General features: G+C 39.6%; 1 protein-coding gene across 5 annotated transcripts in view; it reads left to right on the top strand.

Annotated features, from left to right (window-relative positions):
• MRE11 (MRE11 double strand break repair nuclease) overlaps nt 1-27,957 on the top strand; it is a 96,334-nt gene that overhangs the window by 24,124 nt on the left and 44,253 nt on the right. For all 5 annotated transcript variants that reach the window (XM_055422827.2, XM_055422828.2, XM_088842866.1 and 2 more), the window contains 6 exons: nt 3,781-3,966; nt 4,651-4,822; nt 7,426-7,506; nt 12,814-12,940; nt 15,855-15,955; nt 17,854-18,027. In XM_055422827.2, the coding sequence (XP_055278802.1) occupies nt 3,781-3,966; nt 4,651-4,822; nt 7,426-7,506; nt 12,814-12,940; nt 15,855-15,955; nt 17,854-18,027 (841 nt within the window). The remainder of the gene's footprint in view (nt 1-3,780; nt 3,967-4,650; nt 4,823-7,425; nt 7,507-12,813; nt 12,941-15,854; nt 15,956-17,853; nt 18,028-27,957) is intronic.

Raw genomic sequence — 27,957 nt, 5'->3', positions numbered from 1 at the left:
GGCTATGCTTTTTCCAGTGGTCATGTATGGATGTGAGAGTTGGACTATAAAGAAAGCTGAGCACAGAAGAATTGATACTTTTGAACTGTGGTGTTGGAGAAGACTCTTGAGAGTCCCTTGTACTGCAAGGAGATCCAACCAGTCCATCCTAAAAGAGATCATTCCTGGGTGTTCATTGGAAGGACTCATGTTGAAGCTGAAACTCCAATACTTTGGCCATCTGATGCGAAGAGCTGACTCATTTGAAAAGACCCTGATGCTGGAAAAGATTGAGGGCAAGAGGAGAAGGGGACGACAAAGGATGAGATGGTTGGATGGCATCACCGACTCAATGGACATGGGTTTGGGTGGACTCCGGGAGTTGGTGATGGACAGGGAGGCCTGGCGTGCTGTGGTTCATGGGGTTGCAAAGAGTTGGACACAACTGAGTGACTGAACTGAAGTGCATCTTGTTTCCAGTAATTAATGCTGTGGTGTTGTTTGTAACTTGTTAAATTTCCCCTATTCTTTCTATAATTATTGACTGAAAGTCTTCTGTTAGGAAAATTTGTCATTCTCATTTATTTATTTATTCATTCCATTCATTTATTTATGTTACTATAGACTCAAGATATTTATTTTATTCTTTGAGGTACAATCCAGTATTACCAGTTTTTGTTGTTGCTTACTTTGTTTCAACTCTGACCATTGAGAGCTTTTTTTATTTTGGCTTCTGTGCTCTTTCAGCAAGCCCTCTTCCTTTTTGTTTTTTGAACTATGTCATTAACCTTCCAGTCCTACAAGATGTTCCAGGCTCCTCTTGTATTTTTCTCCCAAGCCCAGGAATCAACTACTTCTCCAAGGAGCCCTAATTGCTTTCATCAGAGAGTGGTATTTAGAAACTCAGATATGGCGACTAAGTGTGCTTACTGCTACTGCATGTCTCCATAGCCCTCATGACTAGAGTTAAAGGAATATATGTATATTTACTAATTCATGCATACATGTCTGTATGTATATATGTGTTTGAGCAAACTCCCGGAGATTGTGAGGGACAGGGAAGTCTGGCATGCTGCAGTCCATGGAGTCGCAAAGAGTCAGACAAGACTGAGCGACTGAACAACAAATATATGTGTTTAAAAAAAAATACAAACCCTAGCACAAGTTGTACTAATTCGAATCCAGCCCTACATGTTTCATTTTTGTCTTCTCCCTTATTTGAGACTTCCTTTTCTAATGGAAACCTGGATTGTATCATCTTTACTTATTTTTTTAATCTTAATTCACACATAAAATAATTTTAAAATTGAGAAAATTTGCCAGCCAGGATTCAGTGTTTGTATATTATTTTAGTCCATAGCCTTACTATATCTAGTAAAAACACCACTTTCTAAAGTTACTTAGGTCAGTTCCTTTTCCCCTACCCCTTCATTGTGGTTATAATAGGTTTTTTTTGTAATGCTGTTAGGGTCATTTTTCACCTTCAGCATTCTTACATACTTATTGTTTTCAGGGTAAGTATGTTTTCAGGGTCTTGTAAAAAAAAAAAAAAAACAAAACTGATTTTCTCATATTAAGCAAGAATTTTTGAGCCTTTTACATTTTACTTTATTTCCTGTTTGTTTCTATATGTTGATCAGTTTTCTTTTTCTTGCAGCGAAAGAAGGTAAACCCTAAACAGATTTTGTCATGCAAAATATTTCCACAAGGATGTTCTAATCAGCTTCTATGTCATAAGTCAGAGTCAACCCACCAGCGGTAGTTCTCCCTTTTCCAGTGCTCCAGGAAGGCACACATACATCATGTTTATTTGAGTTATTCTGCATCTCTTTAGTCATTGTGATAGCATTATTCATTTTTTACATAAAAGTGTTTTTTTACATAAACTTCCTAGATACATGAGCTTCTTTGATTTCACTTCCTGCTCTTCCGTGCATTCATTCTGCTCAGCTACACTAGTCCCCTTGCTGCTCTTGAATTCACTGGACACATTCCCATGTCAGCACCTTTGCCATCAGTTCCTCCCTCTGCCTAGGTCTCAGGCCTTCCTGGTCCCTCATCTCCATACTCTGCTACTTGTCTCCTGTCAGAGAGGCCTTTCTTTACCACCCTGTGTATAGTAGCCTCTCTTTTACGTGTAACTTTTCCCTTTATTTTTCTATATAGCACCTATCACTATCTGACAAAACTTTATATAAAAAACATAGATATATATTTGTATATGTGTATATGTATGCATGTACATGAGAATGTTGTGTTATTGCTAGTTTCCCCCATTTGATCAAGGACTTTGTTCGTTACTATGTGCCGGTGCCAGCCGGCAAAGAGAACAGGTCCGGACCGCAACGATGTAGAAGCCTGAGAAAAGAATTAAGGAGTAAAGAATGGGGTCAAGAGGACTGAATGCTCGTGAGGCAAATCAGCGACTTTATTGAAAAGGGCCAGGGTTTTTATACCAAGTGAGACAGGGAACAGGGTACATAAAAATACCAAGTCATTTACCAGGTTAGTTATTGCATCTATAGAAGATTACAAAGGCTTGTTTGCTTTCTAACACAAGCTTGGCATTAAGACTAATGCTCAGGAGATAAGAAAAACTAGTCAGAAGGCTATAAAGATTAGGGAGTACATTCTTAATCTATTTTAAGAGATAAGGAAAACATACCTACATAAATCTGGGGGAAAAAACAAGAAACCTAGCAAAGGATTATTTGCTGTGTTTTTCTCAAGGAAGAACAAATAAGGCCTGGTAAATGTTTTATGACTCTCTTTTGGGCTTCCCTTGTGGCTCAGCTGGTAAAAAAGCTGCCCACAATGCAGGAGACCTAGATTCGATCCCTGGGTGGGGAAGATCCCCTGGAGAAGGGAAAGGCTACCCACTCCAGTATCCTAGCCTGGAGAATTCCACAGACTGTATAGTCCCTGGGGTCACAAAGAGTCGGACACGACTGAGGGACTTTCATTTTCACTAAGGGGTGGCGGGACAGGGAACAGCACTTGCAAGGCATTCCCAGGGTCAACATTTGGAGCCTTGTTCAGGCCGGCTCCCCACAACTATGTCTTCAGGATCTAGAAGAGACCTGGGAAACCTGACACATACAGACACTCAGTAAATGTTGAATGAATGAATGTTGACTTGCCTCAAGTTGAAGTAGTTGAAGACTTGTACTTAAATTCTCATTGATATAAATCAGTATTGTGGAAAATTTTTTTCTCATCTTCCTCTCTTTGGGTTTTCAAATACCTTTTAATAATAGCAGCTAATCTAGGTATAAAATAAGGGTTTGGAAATCACATTCATACAATATTTTATTTAATATTGAAAACTCTTATTTCTTATATAAGACTGACATTCTCATTATTTTAATCAGTAAAAGAAACATGTTAAAAGTGATGAGACATATTCAGAGATTTGACTTTAAAGCTTAGGTTAAATTCACTGTCATCTTCTGTTTTCTGTTTGGTATACACTCAGACCAGTTTATAGGTTTTTACTCTTTCTAGAGCTCATGATTTTCTGGCTTTCCCACAGGGAGAATTATTCCTCTCTACCTTTTGTGATCTGCCTCTGTGTAGAACTGACTGCTTTCTCTTTTGAGGCTTTTACTTGTCTGTGTCCTGCAAGCTTGTAAACCCTTTGACATTAGGAATTAGATATTATCTTTGTATCCCCAACCCCTTGAATACATTCTGACTTACAGAAGGGATAATAAGTCTTTAGTGACTGGAGAAAGACTTATTAGGAAGTTTTTTTATATCTCTGGACATTTATAATACTTGTTTTTAAAAATCTTGGCATAGGAGTAAACACGGAAGTACCAACTTCATTCCAGAGCAGTTTTTGGATGACTTCATCGATCTTGTTATCTGGGGCCATGAACATGAGTGTAAAATAGCTCCAACGAAAAATGAACAACAGCTCTTCTACGTGTCACAGCCTGGAAGTTCAGTGGTCACCTCTCTTTCCCCAGGAGAAGCTGTAAAGAAGTGAGTAACGATTCTATTTTCCAAATCAATTCTTAAAAATATTTGCTATAATAATCTGATCATCTCATAGGCCAAAAGTACTGATAGTGCTGTTACTTATATGGTAAATTTCTTTGTAAAGACTGATCATTCCATATACTGTTACTATTTTCCCAGATTTTAAACTGTTTTCAGCAGGAGAAGACCCCAGTGGTATTAATGATTTTGCTGTTCATTAGGCCAATTCAAGGCTAACATGTTTTATTAATTAAATTTTAAGTTAGAATGCTATAGCAGAGTTGATGGATGAGTAGATTTTATTCTGGGGAAGAAGAATGTTTACATTTTTTCCTGTGATATAACATTAAGATCAAATTACTAAAAGTCTTCCTTGGTGGTCCAGTGGTTAAAAATCTGCCTTGCATTGCGCGAGACACGGGTTCAATCCGTGATCAGGGAACTAAGATCCCACATGTCACGAAGCAACTCAGCCCAGGCGCCACAACTACTAAGCATTTCATGCCACAACTAGAAAGTCCACAGCCAAATCAATAAATATTAAAAAAAGATCAAATTACTAGACATTTTAAGGAGGGGTGGTTGTAAGGATTTTGTAGACATTAACAAATATGATCATTTTGATGTGCACATCTTCCTGAGGAACTTTACAATGTGACCAGTCTTTCATTTCCCTCCTCATTTCAGACACGTTGGTTTGCTGCGTATTAAAGGAAGGAAGATGAATATGCAGAAAATTCCTCTCCGCACAGTGAGGCAGTTTTTCATGGATGATGTTGTTCTGGCTGATCATCCAGACATTTTTAACCCAGATAATCCTAAAGTAACCCAAGTCATACAGAACTTCTGCTTGGAGAAGGTAATTCTTCTAGATAAAGGTCAATGAAATCTCTTTTAGTTGAGAGGTTATTTACATTGAATTAAATACTAAAGTAGACTAGAGGGAAGACATTACATTTGCTATATTCTCATGAAACCTTTAAGGAATCACTGGTCAATAAATGAGTTTAAGCGTATCGAAGGTTTTTTTTTAAGTCTTTGAGATGGAAGAATGTTACATATAGAAGAAACTTTAAGCCCCCCTCCCAGATCCTTTCCTCCTTCTCAGAGACGTATGTATAATCGCTTTTCTCTTTTTATCCTGATTTGATAATTTGTTCATTTTATTAATGAAAGCAGTAACTTTGATTAGGGAATGGCAGGATACTGTGGTAGATGAGGAGAACCTTAGCCTAGTAATCTCCCTCACACATCCTTTCACCCTGAAATCTACCTTCAGATAAAACCTTGAAATGTGTCTGCTAGGGCTTCCCTGGTCGCTCAGCTGGTAAAGAATCCTCCTGCAGTGCAGGAGATCCTGGTTCAATCCTGGGTTGGGAAGATCCCCTGGAGAAGGGATAGACTACCCACTCCAGTATTCTTGGATTTCCCTGGTGGCTCAGATGGTAGAGTCTGCTTACAGTGCAACAGACCTCAGTTCGATCCCTGGAGTGGGAAGATCCCCTGGGGGAGGGCATGGCAACCCACTCCAGTATTCTTGCCTGGAGAATGCCATGGACCGAGGAGTCTGGTGGGCTACAGTCCATGGGGTTGCAATGAGTCAGACATGATTGAATAGTTAAGCATAGCACAGGGACCATGTCACTTCAGTGTAAGTCCCGTGCCTCCTCCCATACAGATCACCATCCTTAAACCTCTGCAGAATTTCTTGACCCATTTTGAAGTTGGATGAATGCATTTGATAATATGGAACTTGACATCTTAATACAGTAAGTCTCCTATGCATGAACCTTCAAGTTGCAAACTTTGAAAGATGCGGACATGCGTTTGCATGTCCCGTCACTTTAATTAGTTCACATGTCTGGTGTACATTGTCACATGCATGCATCCTCTGCAAATGGCTGTATTCTGGTGTACTGCACTACACTGTACAAAGGGCTTCCCTGGTGGCTCAGCAGTAAAGCATCTGCCTGCAGTGCAGGAGACATGGGTTTGATAGCGGTTGGGAAGGTCCCCTGGAGAAGGAAATGGCTAGCCACTCCAATATTCTTGCCTGGACACTCCCAGGCAAGAAGAGTATGGCGGGCTATAGTCCATGGGGTCGCAAGAGTCTGACACAACTTAGCGACTAAACCACCACAACCACTGTATAGAGTATAGTAGTACAGTATCTTTATTTCAAGCTGAAGAATGTCTGGAAGGAAGTGTAAAAGCAGCAGTGATGTACCTGGTGCTGTTGTACTTTTCAAAGTGCTACATTTAAGATTAAAAATGTTTTCTTTATTTTTTGTGTTTGTTTTTATGTATTATTTGTGTGAAAAGTATTATAAACCTATTTGTGCATGTGTGCCAAGTCGCTTCAGTTGTGTCTGACTCTGTGCAACCCTTTGGACTGTAACCCGCCAGGCTCCTCTGTCCATGGGATTCTCCAGTCAAGAATACTGGAGTGGGTTGCCATGCCCTCCTCCAGGAATCTTCCTGACCCAGGGATCGAACGTGCATCTCTATGTCTCCTGCATTGGCCGAGTTCTTTACCAATAGCACCAGCTGGGAAACCTATTATAGTACAGGATTATGTAGCCGATTGTGTTAGTTGAGTACCTAGGATAACTGTTGGACTTTCGAACAAATTAGACTTACAGATTTGCTGTTGGAACAGAAGTCGTTCACAGTTCTTACTCTGTGTATGCTCTTCTGCTTTGCATTCTCATGAAAAGCATGATGATAATGATAATTGCTTGTATATTCTGGACACTGTTGACAGCATTTTGTGCTTAATCCACTTAGCAATGCTATAGGATGGTAGAGTCTACCATCCACATTTTATAAAAAGAGGGGCTGAACCTTAAAGTGAGGCAAGTGTGATAACCACTAAACTGCAAAAACGCCCACTGGAGCTGAACCTTAAAGTGACTCACCCAGTGGCACAGCTTTACTAGCAGCATGTAGCTCACATAACTGAAAGGTTTAGGTTTGCTGGTTTCAAGGTGACCAGATCCAGAGACTCAAGATAGCAGGTCCTTCTGTCTCTATTTCCATGTTTAGTCCTGTGCCACCCAGTCCTGTGGGTTTTATCTTAAGCTTCACTATAAGGAAGTCTGTCATGCGGTGGCCCACAGACTTACATTGCCTTTACAGCTGAAAGAATAATTTTTTTCCCAGTGGTTCCAGATAAACCCCTTAAACGTTGAGTTTCCCTGGACTGAGGTCATGTACTTGTCCCTGAACCCGATCTCTCAGGCGAGGGAGATGGAGCATGAGTGAGTGGATTGTCCCGGCCTACTCAGGAAGCACAGGGTCTCTCAGCCTTGGCACAGCTGACAGTTTAGACTGGGAAATGCTTTGTTGTGGGAGCTTGTTCTGTGCACAGTGGGATTTTTACAAGTCCTCTCTGACCTCTACCACTAGATGCCAGCCAGAAGTACCTCTTCCCCCTAGTCATGACAATATCTTTATTTTGAGGTTGAAGAAATGCTTGAAAATGCAGAACGGGAACGTCTGGGAAATTCTCGACAGCCAGAGAAGCCTCTTATACGACTGCGAGTAAGTCCTATTTAGATGAATTCAGCTTTATTGATTTTCAAAGGAGAGTTTTGTACAGTTTACATGAATTTTTTTTTTTTTTCAGTAAAGTAGCAAAGAGAGTTCGTATAGTAAAAAGAGCTATCATCATTGGTGAAGAAAATAATAAAGCAGTCAGTATTTGATTTAATCGAAGTTTCATTCCTTTCTATAAACTTTTTATTTTATATTGGGGTATAGCTGACTAAAAATGTTGTGACGGTTTCAAGTGAACAGTGAAGGGACTCAGCCATACATATATGTGTTCTCCCCCAAACCCCCTTCCCATCCAGGCTGCCACACAACATTGGTAAAGTTCCATGTGCTCTGTATATAGTAGGTCCTTGTTGGCTATCCATTTTAGTTCATTCTGATAGGTTTGATGTTTTTGTTTTCTTGCTTCCTTCATTTCTAAATAACGTTGTCTTGACTAGGTTGGCCGAGCTCTCGGATTTCATCGCTTGCGGCTCCCCACTCTCCCCTCCTTCCAGGCACTCAGACTTCTTGCAGTGCCTCAGACATATCAGACCCGCTCACTTCCTCCAAGTTTGCTCACATCACCCAAGTAGTCACCTCAGTGGACCCCAGCCTGATTAAGATTGTAACCCCCAGACCCTCTCTCCAGCACTATTGATTTCACTTACCCTTCTCTACGTCTTTTTTTTTTCCCCACAACACATCCGCCTGAACTATGACATCCAATTTGTTTGTTTATTTATTTTGGTTATTATTTGTCCTCAGCTACCAAACTATCTGCTTTATGGAAGCATGGAACTTTGTGAATATTGTTAACTAATGTAGCCAAAGATCCCAGAACAGTCCCTGGGAACTGCTGCTGCTGCTGCTGCTGCTAAGTCACTTCAGTTGTTTCCGACTCTGTGTGACCCCAGAGACGGCAGCCCACTAGGCTCCCCTGTCCCTGGGATTCTCCAGGCAAGAACACTGGAGTGGGTTGCCATTTCCTTCTCCAGTGTGTGAAAGTGAAAAGTGAAAGTGAAGTCGCTAAGTCATGTCTGACTCATAGCAACCCCATGGACTGCAGCTGACCAGGCTCCTCCGTCCATGGGATTTTCTAGGCAAGAGTACTGGAGTGGCTTGCCATTGCCTTCTCCGCTGGGAACTGCACGTGCTTGATAAATACATGGCAAGAACTGACATTTCAGAGTTAGAAAATTCTAAGAAATCGACGTGTTTCCTATGCCTCTAAACCTGCTTATCTTTTGCATCATGATACTCACAAATAACAAGACTTCTTTTTTTTTTTCACCCCTGTGCCTTTCTCTTCTAGCTCCTACCTTTTCTGATTTTCTTCCCCCTAAAATAATACATTGTCTATATTGCTCATATAACAGTTTCTTCCTCAGTCCACTATGATCAAGGCTGTGACACCACCATCTCAGGTGGAAAATGCAACCTTCAATTGTCAAATCCAGTAGATTTTTTTCATCTTAGTGAGTCACTCTTCAGCATTCTCTTCTACACGTTTTCTTTGTTTCTTCCTATGTTTTAGTTAGTCCTGTGTCCAGCCTAGGCATATGATCACCTATAGAATGATGACTCCCAAATTTTGACCTACCCCTGAGACCTCCTTGTTGGAGTCCAAGAGTCCTTCTAAAGCCTTGTGCCCAAGGGATATGGCTCTTAAACTGCAGCGGCACTGGCATCACCTGGGAAATTCTTAAAAATACAGAATCTCAAGCTCCATATTAAACCCACTGAATTGCATTTTAACAGCATTCCCCCAAAGATTTATATGCACATGAAAATTTGAGAAGCCCTGGGCAGACTGTCTGGTTTGATTCCGGCTCTGTCACTAGCTATGTGACCTTGAGCTGCTGGGTCTCTTGTCCCTGGGTTTGTGCTTCCTAGATTTGAGTAAATTCTCTCCATCTCGTTGTCATTGCTGTAGCTGAGTCCAGCTTCCTACCTGACTCTGCTCCAGTTTCCTCCTGGCCCCACCTCTAGCCTCTCCAGACTACTGCCAACACTATCTTTCTAAAATATGCTATTGCATGCTTTTCCTGCTGAAAATGACTTAATGACATCCCAACTCTAACAGGAATGAGCCTAAACTCTTATGTGGCTTTCCAGACTTGACATGATCTGGTCTAAACCTACCTCGTTGCTTCTACCTCATTACCTGCCAGCACCTCCTAGACTCCAGTTTCTGACTGAAAGTTGCTGTTTCCTAGGCCTAGTGGAGTTTATTTCACTCTTTCGCATGTTTGCTCACACTGATCCTGCTTCATGGAATGTACTTTTCTTCTTCTGAAATAATCCCCTTTAATACTTAAGCTTCCCTCTTCAACAGAAAGTTTTCTTGACATCCCTTCAGAGTAGCTACTTCTTCCTTTGTGTCCTCAATCTCCTCTTTATGTACTTCTTACAGCACTATTCAGGTTCTGCTTGCAGCTACTTCTTTACATGGTTTGTCTTCCTAGGCAGCTTCTTAGTTTCTTTCCAACCAGGATGCTGTTTTATTTATGTTATATCTGGCCCTTGGCAGAGAACTTAGACGTTGGGGACACTTCAGTAAAGTTTGCTTAGTGAATAATTTTGTAGCGTTTAGAAGCAGAAAATTACTGACTGAAAATAAAACTAGACTGGAGTTCAGTTGTTAAAAATGTGTTTTGGGGAGACTCCCTAGCTTGAACATTTGGCATTTTTTGGTTTAGAACATATCAGCTGTAGAGATGGTTTGTCTGGGTAGTAGAAACATAACTGCTTTAAGAGAATCACACAGATCTCTTTATCAGAGCAGAAGCACCATGTTTCTCATCTATGTCTGCCTGATACTGTTAAAACTAATCAGACTTAAATTGGAAGTTGGGATTCCTTTTCCCAAACACATTACTAGCTCATTAATGATAAAAAGAAGAAATATCTTCCTGTAGGTAGTATTCCAAAATGTATTGGCTAGATGACCCTCACTGATTCACTAATTCAGTGAATAGATGTTTATTGAGTTATTGAGTGCCTTCTTTTCTGCATGTGAGAGTGGGGGGTGAGCAGTGATGATAAAATAGACAAGGCTTACAGGAGGCGGAGGTGTGAGAAGAGATAAAATAAACAAATAGCAAATATGTGAACAGATTCTTCAGTTCAGTCGCTCAGTCATGTCCGACTCTTTGTGATCCCATGAATCTCAGCACGCCAGGCCTCCCTGTCCATCACCAACTCCCAGAGTTCACTCAAACTCATGTCCATTGAGTCGGTGATGCCATCCAGCCATCTCATCCTCTGTCATCCCCTTCTGCCCCCAATCCCTCCCAGCATCAGAGTCTTTTCCAATGAGTCAGTTCTTCACATGGGGTGGCCAAAGTATCAGCTTCAACATCAGTCCTTCCAATGAACACCCAGGACTGATCTCCTTTAGAATGGACTGCTTAGATCTCCTTGCAGTCCAAGGGACTCTCAAGATCTTCTCCAACACCACAGTTCAAAAGTATCAATTCTTCGGTGATCAGCTTTCTTCACAGTCCAACTCTCACATCCATACATGACCACTGGAAAAACCATATCTTTGACTAGACGGACCTTGGTTGGCAAATGTCTCTGCTTTTAATATGCTATCTGGGGTGGTCATAACTTTCCTTCCAAGGAGTAAGCGTCTTTTAATTTCATGGCTGCAATCGGCATCTGCAGTGATTTTGGAGGCCAAAAAAGTAAAGTCTGACACTGTTTCCACTGTTTCCCCATCTATTTCCCATGAAATGATGGGACCAGATGCCATGATCTTAGTTTTCTGAATGTTGAGCTTCAAGCCAACCTTTTCACTCTCCTCTTTCACTTTCATCAAGAGGCTTTTGAGTTCCTCTTCACTTTTTGCCATAAGGGTGGTATCACCTGCATATGTTATTAATATTTCTCCGGGCAATCTTAATTCCAGCTTGTGTTTCTTCCAGCCCACCGTTTCTCATAATGTACTCTGCATTTAAGTTAAATTAGCAGGGTGAATATACAGCCTTGACGTACTTCTTTTCCTATTTGGAACCAGTCTGTTGTTCCATGTCCAGTTCTAACTGTTGCTTCCTGACCTGCATACAGGTTTCTCAAGAGGCAGGTCAGATGGTCTGGTATACCCATCTCTTTTAGAATTTTCCACAGTTAGTGATCCACACAGTCAAAGGCTTTGGCATAGTCAATGAAGCAGAAATAGATGTTTTTCTGGAACTCTCTTGCTTTTTCCATGATCCAACGGATGTTGGCAATTTGATCTCTGGTGCCTCTGCCTTTTCTAAAACCTGCTTGAACATCTGTAAGTTCACGGTTCACATATTGCTGAAGCCTGGCTTGGAGAATTTTGAGCATTACTAGCGTGTGAGATGAGTGCAATTGTGAGGTAGTTTGAGCATTCTTTGGCATTGCCTTTCTTTGGGATTGGAATGAAAACTGACAGAATCTTAGCTAGTGCTAAGTGTGACAGAGAGTCTATGTGGGGTGGAGGTTAGGTGTAGTCTGGAGAGACTGGTGATGTGGTACAATGCTGGTTCCCAGAGCATCCTTTGAGAACAGCTGGTTTAGGAAAATGATTATTTCTGTTAGGAAGAGATGTAGTGTCTTTCTTTGTAAGGGGCTTGGTGCTATAAGAGACGTCTTTAGAAAAAGCCTGCCTTGAGAACCATTGTTAGTTCTAAATAGAAATCGTGAGCCCTCTTGTACCTGCAGTTTCGTATCTGCAGATACGGAGGGCTGAGTGAACAGTGCCATTTTATACAAGGGACTTCAGCATCTGCAGACTTTGGTGTTCCCAGCCAGGGGTCCTGGAATCAATCCCCCTGAAATACCAAGAGAGAACTGTCCCATGTTTTGAAGGTGATCATTTCTCAAAGCTCAGACTTGCTTTTTTTCCTTCATGGATTTTCCCAGTGTTTATTTTTGTCTGATATGAAGGCTTATCCTTACGTGATAAACCAATTAATAAATGTATCTAGTGCCAGCATTCTATTTGGATATCTGTTTTAAAAGTTTAAGAAAACTTGTTTAGAGATGTCACATCCTTTTCAGATGATATTCCTGGTTCCTAGACTGTTAGTTTTTACCATGGGGAGATACAGTTATTCTGACATTGTGGGAATTCTTGCTGTACCTTGATTCAATCAAACAATGTTTTGCAGAAGCATAAACTTTTGAAGCTTTATTTTTTCATAGAATAAATGGTGTAACATCCTCACGATCTTGAAAATGAATTGTAGAACATTAACATACAGTACTAACTTAAAAGTCTTACCCATAAATACTGAAATTGGTGCTGTTTGCTAGTCTTTGTAACTTGTTCTGTATTTCCAGGTGGACTATAGTGGAGGCTTTGAACCGTTCAGTGTTCTTCGCTTTAGCCAGAAATTTGTGGATCGGGTAGCTAATCCCAAAGATGTGATCCATTTTTTCAGGCACAGAGAACAAAAGGAAAACATGGGTGAGCTGGTTATCTTTTTTTAAAGATATTTTTAGCACCTTTCTTTTTAAGGTATATTTTTGGCTATGCAGGGTCTTTGTTTCTTTGCAGTTTTTTCCTCTAGTTTTGGTGAGCGGGGGTGACTCTGTAGTTGTGGTATGGGAACTTCTCATTGCTGTGGCTTCTCTGTTGCAGAGCTTGGGGCCCTAGGGCACTTGCATTTCAGTAGTTTTGTCAGGTGGGCTCAGTAGTTGCAGTTCCCGGCTCTAGAACACAGGCTCAGTACTTGTGGTGCACGAGCTCAGTTACTCTAAGGCATGTGGGATCTTCCCATATCAGAGATCAAACCCATGTCTTCTGAATTGGCAGGCAGTTTCTTTACCACTGAGCCACCTCTGGTAAATTTGATCCCAGGGTCAGGAAGATTCCCTGGAGAAGGAAGTGGTAACCCCACCACAGTATTCTTGCCTAGAAAATCCCATAGACAGAGGAGCCTGGCAGAGGAGTCCATGGGCTCACAAAGAAGCAGACACAGCTTAGTGACTAAACACACATGCATGCAGGCAAAAATTAGATAGCAATCGCTTGTAAAACTGTGGGTATCAGTGAAGATACGTTGGCTTTCATAGTTTTTTTTTAAACATGCTGCTGATTAACAACACATACTTTATAGATTTAGTGTTTACATATCTATTATTACTATATATTCTTAATGTTTAGAGAATATACTCTTAAATTTTACAGCTAAATATTTCAACTTCACAGCATATGTGATTTAAGATTCCAGTCTTAAGAGATGTCCCAGAATATTAAAAAGATATATACTTAAAGGCTAATTAAGTTTTATGAAAACTAATTGCCTTTATTTTAGCATTTATCAAAAACAGGTCACCTGAATGAAATAGTGCTTCTTCATAAGAAATATTGGTCCTTTTTAAATACAGTGGCTCTTCTCCTTAGAACTGTTGAGTCAGAATTAATAGTTTACATATACACTACGTTGGTTTTTATTAACCCTGATTTAATGAGCTTCTATTTTCATAGTTAAATTGTGATCAAAATGGTGTGTACTGTTAATTCAGCCTGAAATAGTCATTTGGATATTTAAATGGTGCTCATAGAATACTGTTTTAGGGGAAAACAATCCACATCAGAGAATGGTTTTTATGCTATTAATTTTATCCAGTTATTGACGATGATTTACTTTAATCATTCATCCTTATCAGTTCCTTGGAGTTTTATTGGTATAGCATTTGTGAGAATATGGAGTTTAGAACTGGTTCCTTATTTTATTTGTGTTTCATCCATAGTCAGTTTTGTTCTGATGATCCCTTTTTTGCTTAAACAATAATTGCTGAATGGAAACAATGACCCTTTCATATATCATATTGAAAGCATGAAATTGTTTGTCATTTTGGCCACCTCTGCTACTTCAACTATGTGTGTGAAATCATGCTAATTGCTTAATCTCTCTGATGTTTAGTTTTCTTGTCATCAAAATTAGAATAATAACTGTACCTGTCTCATAGTACTGTTGTGAGGATTAGAAGATATACTGTATGTAAATGGTCTTAACATAGTGTCCGGCATAGTGAAATGTAGTAATCATATTTATGAAGTAATATTAATTCTCCCATCTTGAAATTCAAAAAGGATTTCTATTCCCTTGTCCTCATTGCTTTGCAAGAGGCATGCTGAACTTTGTGCCTCTTTATCCTGTAAGCCATGGCATAAATTTTTCCTCTGCCTAAGATATTTTTTCTCTCTTTTTGTTTAGTGAGTTACTCATTCTGCAAGTCTTGAGTCAAATGATAACAGTGTTTGCTATCTGCACATTATTTTCAGTCTTCTTGGGGAAGAAGTGTTCATTTCTCCTTGGTGTGTCATCTTTTTTGTTCTCAGCCCTGTTGTAGCACTTACCACCTTTTATTGTAATCATTAGCTATTATGGGCTGTCTCCTATAATTTTATTATTGTATTTTTCCACACCTTGTCGCCACCTGCTGGACAGTTAATATTCATTTTCCATGACAGAAGTTATGAACAGAGCATATTACTAGACCCTATGCTTTTTGACTTCTTACCCAGTACTCTTTATTCTGTACCTACTCTTTTTTGAGACAACCATCCTGCATAAGAATGCAGTAAGTCTGCTTTACTACACATGCTTCCCATTTGTTTCTCAGAGTATTAAACAGATATGTACTTATGGGCTCAGATTTAATTAATAATTTTTGCTGTTTCATCAAGGATATTCTTTAGTGAAACTGGCTGTTTGCTTTGTCTTGTTTTGAACTGTGAATATGAGGTGATAACTATAAGTAGAGCTCAGAAACACTGCCTTCACTCATCCCAAGGCACTGGCAGTTTTACTCAGGGCTGCTTTTGTATCATCACTGTAAGTGGCAATACCATGGAAAAGGTAAATAATGTCTCCGTGTTACTGTTGAGCCCCCTGAAGCAGTTTGGGGGATCCCAGAGATCTGTGTACCAAGAGACATGTTACTTGGAGATCAGGAAAGAAGTAGAGACTTGGGAGGAAAGACTCTTGAAACAAGCAAAAATGCCATATTTTTGTCTCAAAATTTACTACATTGAGCAAGCTGACATTTGTTAAAGTTTGGCCGTACCTCCTCCACTGACAGGAATGTGCAGTGAATTTGGGTACTTTAACATTAAGGTGTGTGTGTGCGCTTAGTCGTGTCTATGGACTGTAGTCTGCCACGGATTACAGTCTGTCTGTGGGATTTTCCCAGGCAAGAATAGGGAGTGGGTTGTTACCATTTCCTTCTCCAGGGGATCTTCCTGACCCAGGGATTGGACCCACGTCTCTGTAGTGGCAGGCGGATTCCTTACCACTGAGCCACCAGGAACGCCCTGACATTAAAATAGAAACTGTTATTTTTTCTCCTAATGCATATCTCTTTTTTTTTAGGAGAAGAGATCAACTTTGGCAAGTTCATCTCAAAACCCTCAGAAGGAACAACACTAAGGGTTGAAGATCTTGTAAAACAGTATTTTCAAACTGCAGAGAAGGTAATTTCTTAATTCAGTTCAGTTCAGTTCAGTCGCTCAGTCGTGTCCGACTCTCCGCGACCCCATGAATCACAGCACGCCAGGCCTCCCTGTCCATCACCAACTCCCGGAGTTCACTCAAACTCATGTCCATCGAGTCGGTGATGCCATCCAGCCATCTCATTCTCCGTCGTCCCCTTCTCCTCCCGCCCCCAACCTTTCCCAGCATCACAGTCTTTTCCAGTGAGTCAACTCGTCGCATGAGGTGGCCAAAGTATTGCAGTTTCAGCTTTAGCATCAGTCCCTCCAATGAACATCCAGGATTGATCTCCTCTAGAATGGACTGGTTGGATCTCCTTGCAGTATAAGGGACTCTCAAGAGTCTTCTCCAACACCACAGTTCAAAAGCATCGATTCTTCGGCGATCAGCCTTCTTCACAGTCCAACTCTCACATCCATACATGACCACGGGAAAAAACCATTGCCTTGACTAGACGGACCTTGGTTGGCAAAGTAATGTCTCTGCTTTTTAATATACTATTACACTTCTCCATTTGAATTAGTTGTGATCTTATAATAACAGATTTCAATTTAGGGTATGTATAATTGACAGTTTAAACAAAATGAATCCTCACAATGTTTCCATGATGTAAGTAAGGTGGTAATCAGTTACACTCATTTATAGTTACTATATATCAAGAAAAATAACTGCTTAATTAATGTTAGTTATTAACACCACAGTTATTGTGTATTATTGTTGCTGTTGTCATCCTCTTTCTTTTTATCTCTGCTACATAAGTTTGAATCTGGGATTTAATTTTCTTGCATCAGGATATAATTTCAGAATTGCTTTATTATATAGCCACAGGACGGTGACGCTACTTTTATTATCATGAGTATATGCCATTTTGAGTTCCTCTGGTTATTGTTATCTTCCTGTTGCTGCCGAAATAAATTTAGTGGTTTAAAACAATGTAAACTTAGTGGTTTAAAACAATGCAAATTTGTTATTTTAACAGTCTTGTAGGTCAGAAATTCACTTTTCTCCCTAAAATTCCTCACTAAAATTGAGGTATTAGCAGGGCTGTGTTCCTTTTTGGAACACAGCTGTAGAGTAGAATTCATTTTCTCAGCTTCTCCAGCTTCTGGCTGTTCCTACCTTACTTGGCTCAAGGCCCCTTCTTCAATCTTCAAAGCATGCAACATTGTATCTTCCTTGCTGTCTTTCCCCAGAGACATCTCTCTGACTCCCTTCCATGTCCCACTTCTGCTATAAAGGATGCTTGTGATTATACTGAGCCCACCTGAATAGTCTCTGCTCATCTCCATTTTGTATCCATCTGATTAGCAATCTTAATTCCAGTTGGAACCTTAATTCTCCTTTGACATGTAACATATTCATGGGTCCTAGAGGTTAGGATGTGGACATCTTTAGGGAGGCCACTATTCTGCCCTGGATAAGGAAATGGCAGCCCACTCCAATATTCTTTCCTGGGATATCCCGTGGACAGAGGAGTCTGATGGGCTACATACCAGTCCATGGGGGTCACAAAGAGTCAGACACAACTGAGTGACTAAACAGCAAACAGTTCTGCCTGCCACACTGGTCAACCTAATCTGATCATCAGCTCCCATTTCTGCACTCTGTGTCACAGACACTCGGGCCTCTCCGTTTTCATAGGTCCTGAACTCTGCTCCCGTGTCTTGTTTATACTTTGCTGTTTTGGGCCCGTAATATTTCTAGACTTAATTACTGTCCTTTGTTTTCTTTTGCTTCATTTTTCCTCCAGTAGCTAGATAACTTTTTTGTCTTTTTCCTTGATAAGATTATTCTGTAATTTTCCTTACTCATATAGAATTGTTTTGTAGGGAAAATACTATTTTCTGCATCAGAAAATACTATTTTCTGTCTCTTACAGAACGTACAGCTCTCACTTCTAACAGAAAGGGGAATGGGTGAAGCAGTACAAGAATTTGTGGACAAGGAAGAAAAAGATGCCATAGAGGAATTAGTGAAATATCAGTTGGAAAAAACACAGCGATTTCTTAAAGAACGTCATATTGATGCCCTGGAAGATAAAATCGATGAAGAGGTAATTTGGGGTGAAAAATCTAATCTTTAGATAGTCTCTCCTTAAGAGTAGCTCTGCATTTCTTTCTGGTAAATCACTACTTCTCTGATTTGTTCAGTTTCCTCATCTATAAAATTGAGATCGTAAAATGAGGATTAAATTATAAAATGTCTAATAAGTGTCTAGAACACAGTCTCAAAAATGATTGATACCTAGTGAATGTTAAATGCTTTAAAATGAACCTCATAGGGAGAAAATGTCTACTTCAACTTTTTAGTAAGTTTTGATTGAGATTTTGAATTTCACTTAGAAAATGCAGTTCCTATAAGCATAAAAGCAGAGGAAAAGCTCTTTAGATTTGACTACATAAAAATTTTGAATGTTTGCGTGTCAGATTGTCAAAACAACAAAATTTTTTGACATGGTACTGACATGGAAAACACACTTGTATGTGGGCAGAATAAGAGGCTAATATTCTTAATATAATGTTAAAGGGCTCTTATGAATCTTAAGAAGATTACTAAGCATTTCAATAAAATAATGAACGGAGGACCTGAATAGGTAGTTCACAAAAGAAATACAAATGGCTAATAAGCATATGAAAATGGTATTTAGCCTATGATAATCAAAGAAACTCAAATTAATTTTTCATTTGTCAAAGTAGCAACAATTTGTTAAAGATATTTGGTATCCTGATGGTAGAGTTAAGTTTGAACAGCCGTACTATAAAGGATTTTGGCAGTGTATGTCAAGAGGCTTAAGATTTGCCCTTTAACTCAGCCCTAGGAAATTTTCTTAAGACAATAATGAGACAGAGATTTGAATGAGATGTAATTTATATCAGTGTTACCTGCAGGGGAGAAGTCAGAAAGGTTTTGGTAAAATAAATGTTGGCACATAGATAGTATAGAATACTATCCGTGTGTGCTAAGTTACTTCAGTCGTGTCCAACTCTTTGCAATCCTTGGGACTAGGATCCTCCAGGCTCCTCTGTCCATGGGATTCTCCAGGCAAGAACACTGGAGTGGGTTCCCATGCCTACCTCCAGGGGATCTTCCTTATCCAGGAATTGAGCCCATGTCTCTTGAGTCTCCTGCATTGGCAGGTGGGTTCTTTACCACTGGTGCCACCTGGGAAGCCCATAGAATACTATGCAGCTATTAAAAATTATACTTTAAGAACATGGAAAAGTATTTTCAGTGTTAAGTGGGAAAATAATTCCAAAGAAGTAAAGCTATACACAGTGTGATCCCAATTATTTTTGTTTTCTATGTGAGTATGTGTATGTGTGCATGCAAAAAAGTGGAAGAAAATATTCCAGATGTTATCAGTGGTTATTTCAGGTAGTAGGATTATAAGGGATCATTTCCTGTGTTTTCCAAATTCTCTCTAAGCAGAAGAACAAAGTATTATTTTTAAAACTCATTCCACTTGACTTTTATTTTTGTGCTTTTAATTATTTAGCATAATTCTTTTAAAGCCTAATGATGTCAGGTACTGTACAACCAGTAATATTAAATGCCAGGTACTTTCACAGGGAAGGCAGATAATTCACACTTTAAAACCCCTTACTCTGTGATTCTGGATGTGTTAGGTTCATAAATTTTTAGCATGGGTAGATTTCTCAGTTAAGTGCCATAAATATAATATGACCATCCCCCTGCTGCTGCTGCTGCTGCTAAGTCGCGTCAGTCATGTCGACTCTGTGCGACCCCACAGAGGGCAGCCCACCAGGCTCCTCCGTCCATGGGATTCTCCAGGCAAGAACACTGGAGTGGGTTGCCATTTCCAAAATGTAAAACTATAAAACTCTCAGGAGATAACGTAGGAGAACCTAGATGACCTTGTGTATGGTAATGACTTTTAGATTCAGCAACAGAAGCATGATTCATTAAAGAACTAATTGATAATCTAGACTGCATTAAAATTTAAAACTTTTCGGGCTCCCGGCGGCGCAGACGCGAGAGACGCCCGGCTCCCGGCGCAACTGACCACGTGCAGAATCGTGGCTAAGAGGAGCTGCCCCGCGCCCAGAGTTAGGGCGGTGGCCGAGAGGAGCTGTACCACGTCCAGGAGGCGGTGGCTGCTTGGGCACCGGAGGGCCGGGAGGAGCTGATCCACATTCACAGCAGGAGGGGCGGCCTTGAGGAGATACCCCTCGTCCAAGGTAAGCTGCAGCGGCTGCGCCTTGCTGGAGCAGCTGGGAAGAGATACTCCACGACCAAGTGGAATATAAGAATCCAGTGTTCTGGGGAGGAAGGAACAAGACGGCGAGACCACTTTCTTCCCCACAAATTCATCAGAAGAACATTTGAACGTGGAGTAAAGTCCACAAAACAACTTCTGAATACTGGCAGAGGACATCAGGCTCCCAGAAAAGTAGCCCATTGTCTTCTAAAGGAAAGAGAAGAAATCCAGCTCCACCCACCAGAACACTGACACATGCTTCCCTAACCAGGGAACCCGGACAAGTCACCTGTCCAACCCCACACACAGCGAAGAAACTACATAATAAAGAGAACTCCACAAACTGCAAGAAGAGGGAAAGGACACCCCAAGCAAAGCAATATAAGCAAGATGAAGAGGCAGAGAAATACCCAGCAAGTAAAGGAACAAGATAATTGCCCACCAACACAAACAAAAGAAGAAGATATAGGGAATCTACCTGATAAAGAATTTCGAATTTTGATGGTGAAAATGATTCAAAATCTTGAAAGTAAAATGGAGTTACAGATAAATAACCTGGAGAAAAGGATTGAGAAGATGGAAGAAAGATTTAATAAGGACTTAGAGGAAATAAAAAAGAGTCAATATACAATGAATAATGCAATAGATGAGATCAGAAACACTCTGGAGGGAACAAACAGTAGAATAACAGAGGCAGAAGACAGGATAAGCGAACTAGAAGATAGAATTGTAGAAATAAATGAAACAGAGAGGAAAAAAGAAAAACGAATTAAAAGAAATGAGGACAATATTAGAGACCTCTGGGACAATGTTAAACACTCCAACATTCGAATCATAGGAGTCCCAGAAGAAGAAGACAAAAAGAAAGACCATGAGAGAATACTTGAGGAGATAATAGTTGAAAACTTCCCTAAAATAGGGAAAGAAATAATCACCCAAGTCCAAGAAATCCAGAGAGTCCCCAACAGGATAAACCCAAGGCGAAATACTCCAAGACACATATTAATCAAATTAACAAAGATCAAACACAAAGAACAAATATTAAAAGCAGCAAGGGAAAAGCAGCAAATAACACTCAAGGGGATTCCCATAAGGATAACAGCTGATCTTTCAACAGAGACTCTTCAGGCCAGAAGGGAGTGGCAAGATATACTTAAAGTGATGAAAGAAAATAACCTACAGCCCAGATTACTATACCCAGCAAGGATCTCATTCAAATATGAAGGAGAAATCAAAAGCTTTACAGACAAGCAAAAGCTGAGGGAATTCAGCATCACCAAACCAGCTCTCCAACAAATGCTAAAGGATCTTCTATAGACAGGAATCACAGAAAGAGTGTATAAACTTGAACCCAAAGCAATAAAGAAAATGGCTACGGGATCCTACTTTTCAATAATTACCTTAAATGTAAATGGGTTGAATGCCCCAACCAAAAGACAAAGGCTGGCTGAATGGATACAAAAACAAAACCCCCATATATGTTGTCTACAAGAGACCCACCTCAAAACGAGGGACGCATACAGACTGAAAGTGAAGGGCTGGAAAAAGATAGTCCATGCAAATAGAGACCAAAAGAAAGCAGGAGTAGCAATACTCATATCAGATAAAATAGACTTTAAAACAAAGGCTGTGAAACGAGACAAAGAAGGAAACTACATAATGATCAAAGGATCAATCCAAGAAGAAGATATAACAATTATAAATATTTATGCACCTAACATAGGAGCACCGCCATATGTAAGACAATTACTAACAAGTATGAAAGGGGAAATTAACAATAACACAATAATAGTGGGAGATTTTAACACCCCACTTACATCTATGGATCGATCAACTAAACAGAAAATTAACAAGGAAACACAATCTTTAAATGATATAATAGAAGAGTTAGACCTAATAGATATCTATAGGACATTTCAACCCTAAACAATGAATTTCACCTTTTTCTCAAGCGCACACGGAACCTTTTCCAGGATAGATCACATCCTGGGACATAAATCTAGCCTTGGTAAATTCAAAAAAATTGAAATCATTCCAAGCATCTTTTCTGACCACAATGCAGTAAGATTAGATCTCAATTACAGGAGAATAACTGTTAAAAGTGCCAACATATGGAGACTGAACAACACGCTGCTGAATAATGAACTAATCATAGAAGAAATCAAAAGAGACATCAAAATATGCATAGAAATGAATGAAAATGAAAACACAACAACCCAAAACCTCTGGGACACTGTAAAAGCAGTGCTAAGGGGGAAGTTCATAACAATACAGGCATACCTCAAGAAACAAGAAAAAAGTCAACTCTAAAGCAACTAGAAAAGGAAGAAATGAAGAACCCCAGGGTCAGTAGAAGGAAAGAAATCATAAAAATTAGGGCAGAGATAAATGCAAAAGAAACAAAAGAGACCATAGCAAAAATCAACAAAGCCAAAAGCTGGTTCTTTGAGAAGGTGAATAAAATTGACAAACCACTAGCCAGACTCATCAAGAAACAAAGGGAGAAGAACCAAATCAATAAAATTAGAAATGAAAATGGAGAGATCACAACTGACAACACAGAAATACAAAGGATTATTAGAGAATACTATCAGCAATTATATGGCAATAAAATGAATAACCTGGAAGAAATGGACAAATTCCTAGAAAAGTACAACTTTCCAAAACTGAACCAGGAAGAAATAGAAAATCTGAACAAACCCATCACAAGCACGGAAATTGAAACTGTAATCAAAAATCTCCCAGCAAACAAAAGCCCAGGTCCAGACGGCTTCACAGCTGAATTCTACCAAAAATTTAGAGAAGAGCTAACACCTATTCTACTCAAACTCTTCCAGAAAATAGCTGAGGAAGGGAAACTTCCAAACTCATTCTATGAGGCCACCATCACCCTAATCCCAAAACCTGGTAAAGACCCCACAAAAAAAGAAAACTATAGGCCAATATCACTGATGAACATAGATGCAAAAATCCTTAACAAAATTCTAGCAATCAGAATCCAACAACACATTAAGAAGATCATACATCATGACCAAGTGGGCTTTATCCCAGGAATGCAAGGATTCTTCAATATACGCAAATCAATCAACGTAATACACCACATTAACAAACTGGAAAATAAAAATCATATGATTATCTCAATAGATGCAGAGAAAGCCTTAGACAAAATTCAACATCCATTTTTGATAAAAACTCTCCAGAAAGTGGGAATTGAAGGGACATACCTCAACATAATAAAAGCTATATATGACAAACCCACAGCAAACATTATCCTCAATGGTGAAAAACTGAAAGCATTTCCCCTAAAGTCAGGAACAAGACAAGGGTGCCCACTCTCATCACTACTATTCAACATAGTTCTGGAAGTTTTGGCCACAGCAATCAGAGCAGAAAAAGACATAAAAGGAATACAAATTGGAAAAGAAGAAGTAAAGCTTTCACTGTTCGCTGATGACATGATCCTCTACACAGAAAACCCTAAAGACTCTACCAGAAAACTACTAGAGCTAATCAATGATTACAGCAAAGTTGCAGGATATAAAATCAACACACAGAAATCCCTTGCATTCCTATACACTAATAATGAGAAAATAGAAAGAGAAATTAAGTAAACTATTCCATTCACTGTTGCAATGAAAACAATTAAATACTTAGGAATATATCTACCTAAGGAAACAAAAGACTTGTACATAGAAAACTATAAAACACTAGTGAAAGTAATCAAAGAGGACATGAATAGATGGAGAAATATACCATGTTCGTGGATTGGAAGAATAAATATTGTAAAAATGAGTATACTACCCAAAGTAATTTATACATTCAATGCAATCCCTATCAAGCTACCAACAATATTTTTCACAGAACTAGAACAAATAATCTCACAATTTGTATGGAAATACAAAAAACCTCGAATAGCCAAAGCAATCTTGAGGAAGAAGAATGGAACTGGGGGAATTAACCTGCCGGACTTCAGGCTCTATTACAAAGCCACAGTCATCAAGACAGTATGGTACTGGCATAAAGACAGAAATATAGATCAATGGAACAAAATAGAAAGCCCAGAGATAAACCCACGCTTCTATGGACACCTTATCTTCGACAAAGGAGGCAAGAATATAAAATGGAGAAAAGACAGTCTCTTTAACAAGTGGTGCTGGAAAAACTGGTCAGCCACTTGTAAAAGAATGAAACTAGAACACTTCCTAACACCATACACCAAAATAAACTCAAAATGGATTAAAGATCTAAATGTAAGACCAGAAACTATAAAACTCCTAGAGGAGAATGTAGGCAAAACACTCTCTGACATAAATCACAGCAGGATCCTCCAAGACCCACCTCCCAGAATATTGGAAATAAAAGCAAAAATAAACAAATGGGACCTAATTAAAATCAAAAGCTTCTGCACAGCAAAGGAAACTCTAAGCAAGGTGAGAAGACAACCTTCAGAATGGGAGACAATAATAGCAAATGAAGCAACTGATAAAGGATTAATCTCCAAATTATACAAGCAGCTCCTGCAGCTTAATTCCAGAAAACAAAGTGACCCAATCAAAAAATGGGCCAAAGAACTAAACAGACATTTCTTCAAAGAAGACATAAAGATGGCTAATAAACACATGAAAAAATGCTCAACATCCCTCATCATCAGAGAAATGCAAATCAAAACCACAATGAGATACCATTTCACACCAGTCAGAATGGCTGCTATCCAAAAGTCTACATGCAATAAGTGCTGGAGAGGGTGTGGAGAGAAGGGAACCCTCTTACACTGTTGGTGGGAATGCAAACTAGTACAGCCACTATGGAGAACAGTGTGGAGATTCCTCAGAAAACTGGAAATAGAACTGCCATATGATCCAGCGATCGCACTCCTGGGCATACACACCGAGGAAACCAGAATTGAAAGAGACACATGTACTCCAATGTTCATTGCAGCACTGTTTATAATAGCCAGGACATGGAAGCAACCTAGATGTCCATCTGCAGATGAATGGATAAGAAAGCTTTGGTACATATACACAATGGAATATTTCTCAGCCATCAAAAACAATGCATTTGAATCAGTTTTAATGAGGTGGATGAAATTGGAGCCAATTATACAGAGTGAAGTAAGCCAGAAAGAAGAACATCAATACCGTATATTAACGCATATATATGGAATTTAGAAAAATGGTAACCTGAACCCTGTATAAGAGACTGCAAAAGAGACATAGGCATTTAGAACAGTCTTTGGGACTCTGTGGGAGAGGGTGAAGGTGGAATGATTGAAGAGAATGGAATTGTAGCATGTATATTATCATAAGTGACCAGTCCAGGTTCGACGCATAAATTTTCCTCTGTTCATTTCTTTGCAAAAAAAAAAAAAAAAACTTTTCCTCTACAAAAGACTAAAAAGAATGAGAAGACAAACCACAGATGGGGAGAAAATAGTTACAAAAGAAACATCTGATGAGGGATTATTATCTAAAATATGCAAAAATCTCTTAAAATTCAACAATGAGAAAATTTTAAAAATCCAATTAAAAAATTGACCAGAGACCTTAACAGACCAAGATAGACTATTGACAAGTGAGCATATGAAAAGATGCTCCACATCTCATGTCATTCGGGAGATGAAGCTACTACACACTTATCAGGATGGCCAAACTCCTGAACACCAGCAGCACCAAATGCTGGTGAGGATGCAGTGCAACAGGAGCTTTTACGTTGCTGGTGGGAATGCAGAGTGGTATAGTCACTTTGGAAAACAGTCGGGCAGTTTCTTATAAAAGTAAACACACTCTTCCCATGCTCTTCAGCAATCATGCTCCTTGGTATTTACCCAACAGAGGTGAAAACAAGTCTAAACAAAACCCTGCACATGGTATTTATAGCAGTTTTATTCATAACTGCCAAAATTTGGAAGCAACCAAGATGTACTTCAGTAAGGAAATGAATAAGTGAACTGTGAAACATCTAGACAAGGAAATGTTATTCTGTACTAAAATGCAATGACCTATCAAGCATTTAAAAGACATGGAGGAACCTTAAATGCATATTACCAAGTGAATGAAGCCAATCTGAAAAAGTAACTTGATGTACTGAACATGATTCCTTACTGTGTAACATTCTGGAAAAGGTAAAACTATGGACTTGGTAAAAAGATGTGGTTGGGTGGGGGTGGGGTGAAAGGATGAATGGATAGATTCACAGAGGTTTTTTAGAATAGAGAAACTACGCTGTATCAAACTAAAGTGGTGGATTATACATGTATACATTATACATTTGTCCAGCCTCATAGAATGCACAGCACCCAGAGTGAACTTTAAGGTAAATTCTGGAGTTTGGGTGATACAGAGTATGGAGTGTGGAGTATCAGCTGAACAGTTCTGGTGGGGGATGTTGATGTTAATAGGGGAGGCTGTGCATATGTGGGACAGGGTGTATGGGAAATCTAGGTAACTTCCTTTTAATTTTCTTGTGAACCCAAGCTACTCTAAAAAAAGTAAATAAATAAAATAAGCCCCCCTCCTCATACTCTACTCTCCAAAAGGACCATCTACACCTGGAGTGACATCATGACTTTTGACAGAGAGAGAGAGAGAGTGTGTGTATGTGTGTAGCATGGGGGCTAAGCATGTGGACTGCAGACTGGATGACCTTACTTGCTATGGAACTGTCAGTGGCCTATTTTAATCTCTCTGCCTCAGTTTCCTCATCTATGAAGTAGCGTTAATAGAACTACCATCAAGTTATTGTGAGGATTAAAAGAATACATGTCAGTCCTCAGTACACTAGCATATAATGCCTGCTCTGTACTTTTTCCCTGACTCTCATTTCTTGTCTGTGAATGACTCAGTGCTTTTGGTATATCATATGCCACCTGGAGTACTATTACATGGTATGCCATCTTTTAGAAAACAATTATTTTTCCTATATTTCCCCCTTTTACTGAATCATAACAAACATGTTGCTATTTCTTTTAACAAAACTCTGGAGCCTAGATCTTATTTCCCTTTAGCTCTTACTCTGCTTCTTTGTTCATTTGTCACAGCAGAATTTTTTTCTATATTTGCTGCTCAGAATCTTTGCCTTCATTTTTCTCTTAAACCTATTCATTCTGGGGTTTTGACCCCATCTTTCTAGTGCATTTACTCTGGTCAAAGTACCAGTGACCTCCGGTGCTAAATTCACTGTCCATTCTCCATCTTAAATCTCACTTGACCACTTCTTAAAGCCTTTTTTCCATTGGCTTTTAGGGCTCCACACTCTTTTGGTTGTCTTCCCACCTCATTTTCTGTGTCTTCTCAGTCTCTTTTGATTCCTGTCACCTCTCTAACCCTCTTACATGGGAGTCTTCAGAATTCAGTCCTTTGACCCCTTCTGTATCTACACATTCCTTTAGTATCCAACTTCCTGGCTTTAACTACGAGCATCAATTTGGTGATGACTTTTCAAAAGTCTCGACCAGACCTCTTCTGTCAGCTCCAGTCTTCTGTAGAGCCTGCTGGACATTTCCACTCAGGTGTTCAGGAGACCTCCTCAGCTTCCAATCTGAGCCACTGATCCTTAGCCCCTAGTCTTCCTGTAAGGTTCCAGTGGAAGCACTATTCTTTCATTTGGTCAGACGATCAACCTTGAAGTCATCCTTGATTCCTCTCTTCCTGTCACCTGTATACTGCCTGGAAATCCGTTAACTCTACCTTCAGAATCTGTACAGATGTGACTGTTTCTCACCACCTCCGTCACTGTCGGTGGTCTAAGGCATGGCTGTTTCTCACC

This window comes from Moschus berezovskii, chromosome 14 (genome assembly GCF_049115385.1).
Source record: "Moschus berezovskii isolate FMDL1 chromosome 14, NW_MosBer_1.0, whole genome shotgun sequence".
NCBI lineage: Eukaryota > Metazoa > Chordata > Mammalia > Artiodactyla > Moschidae > Moschus > Moschus berezovskii.
Note: the sequence above shows the minus strand (reverse complement) of the source record. Positions and strands in the feature narration are given on the sequence as shown.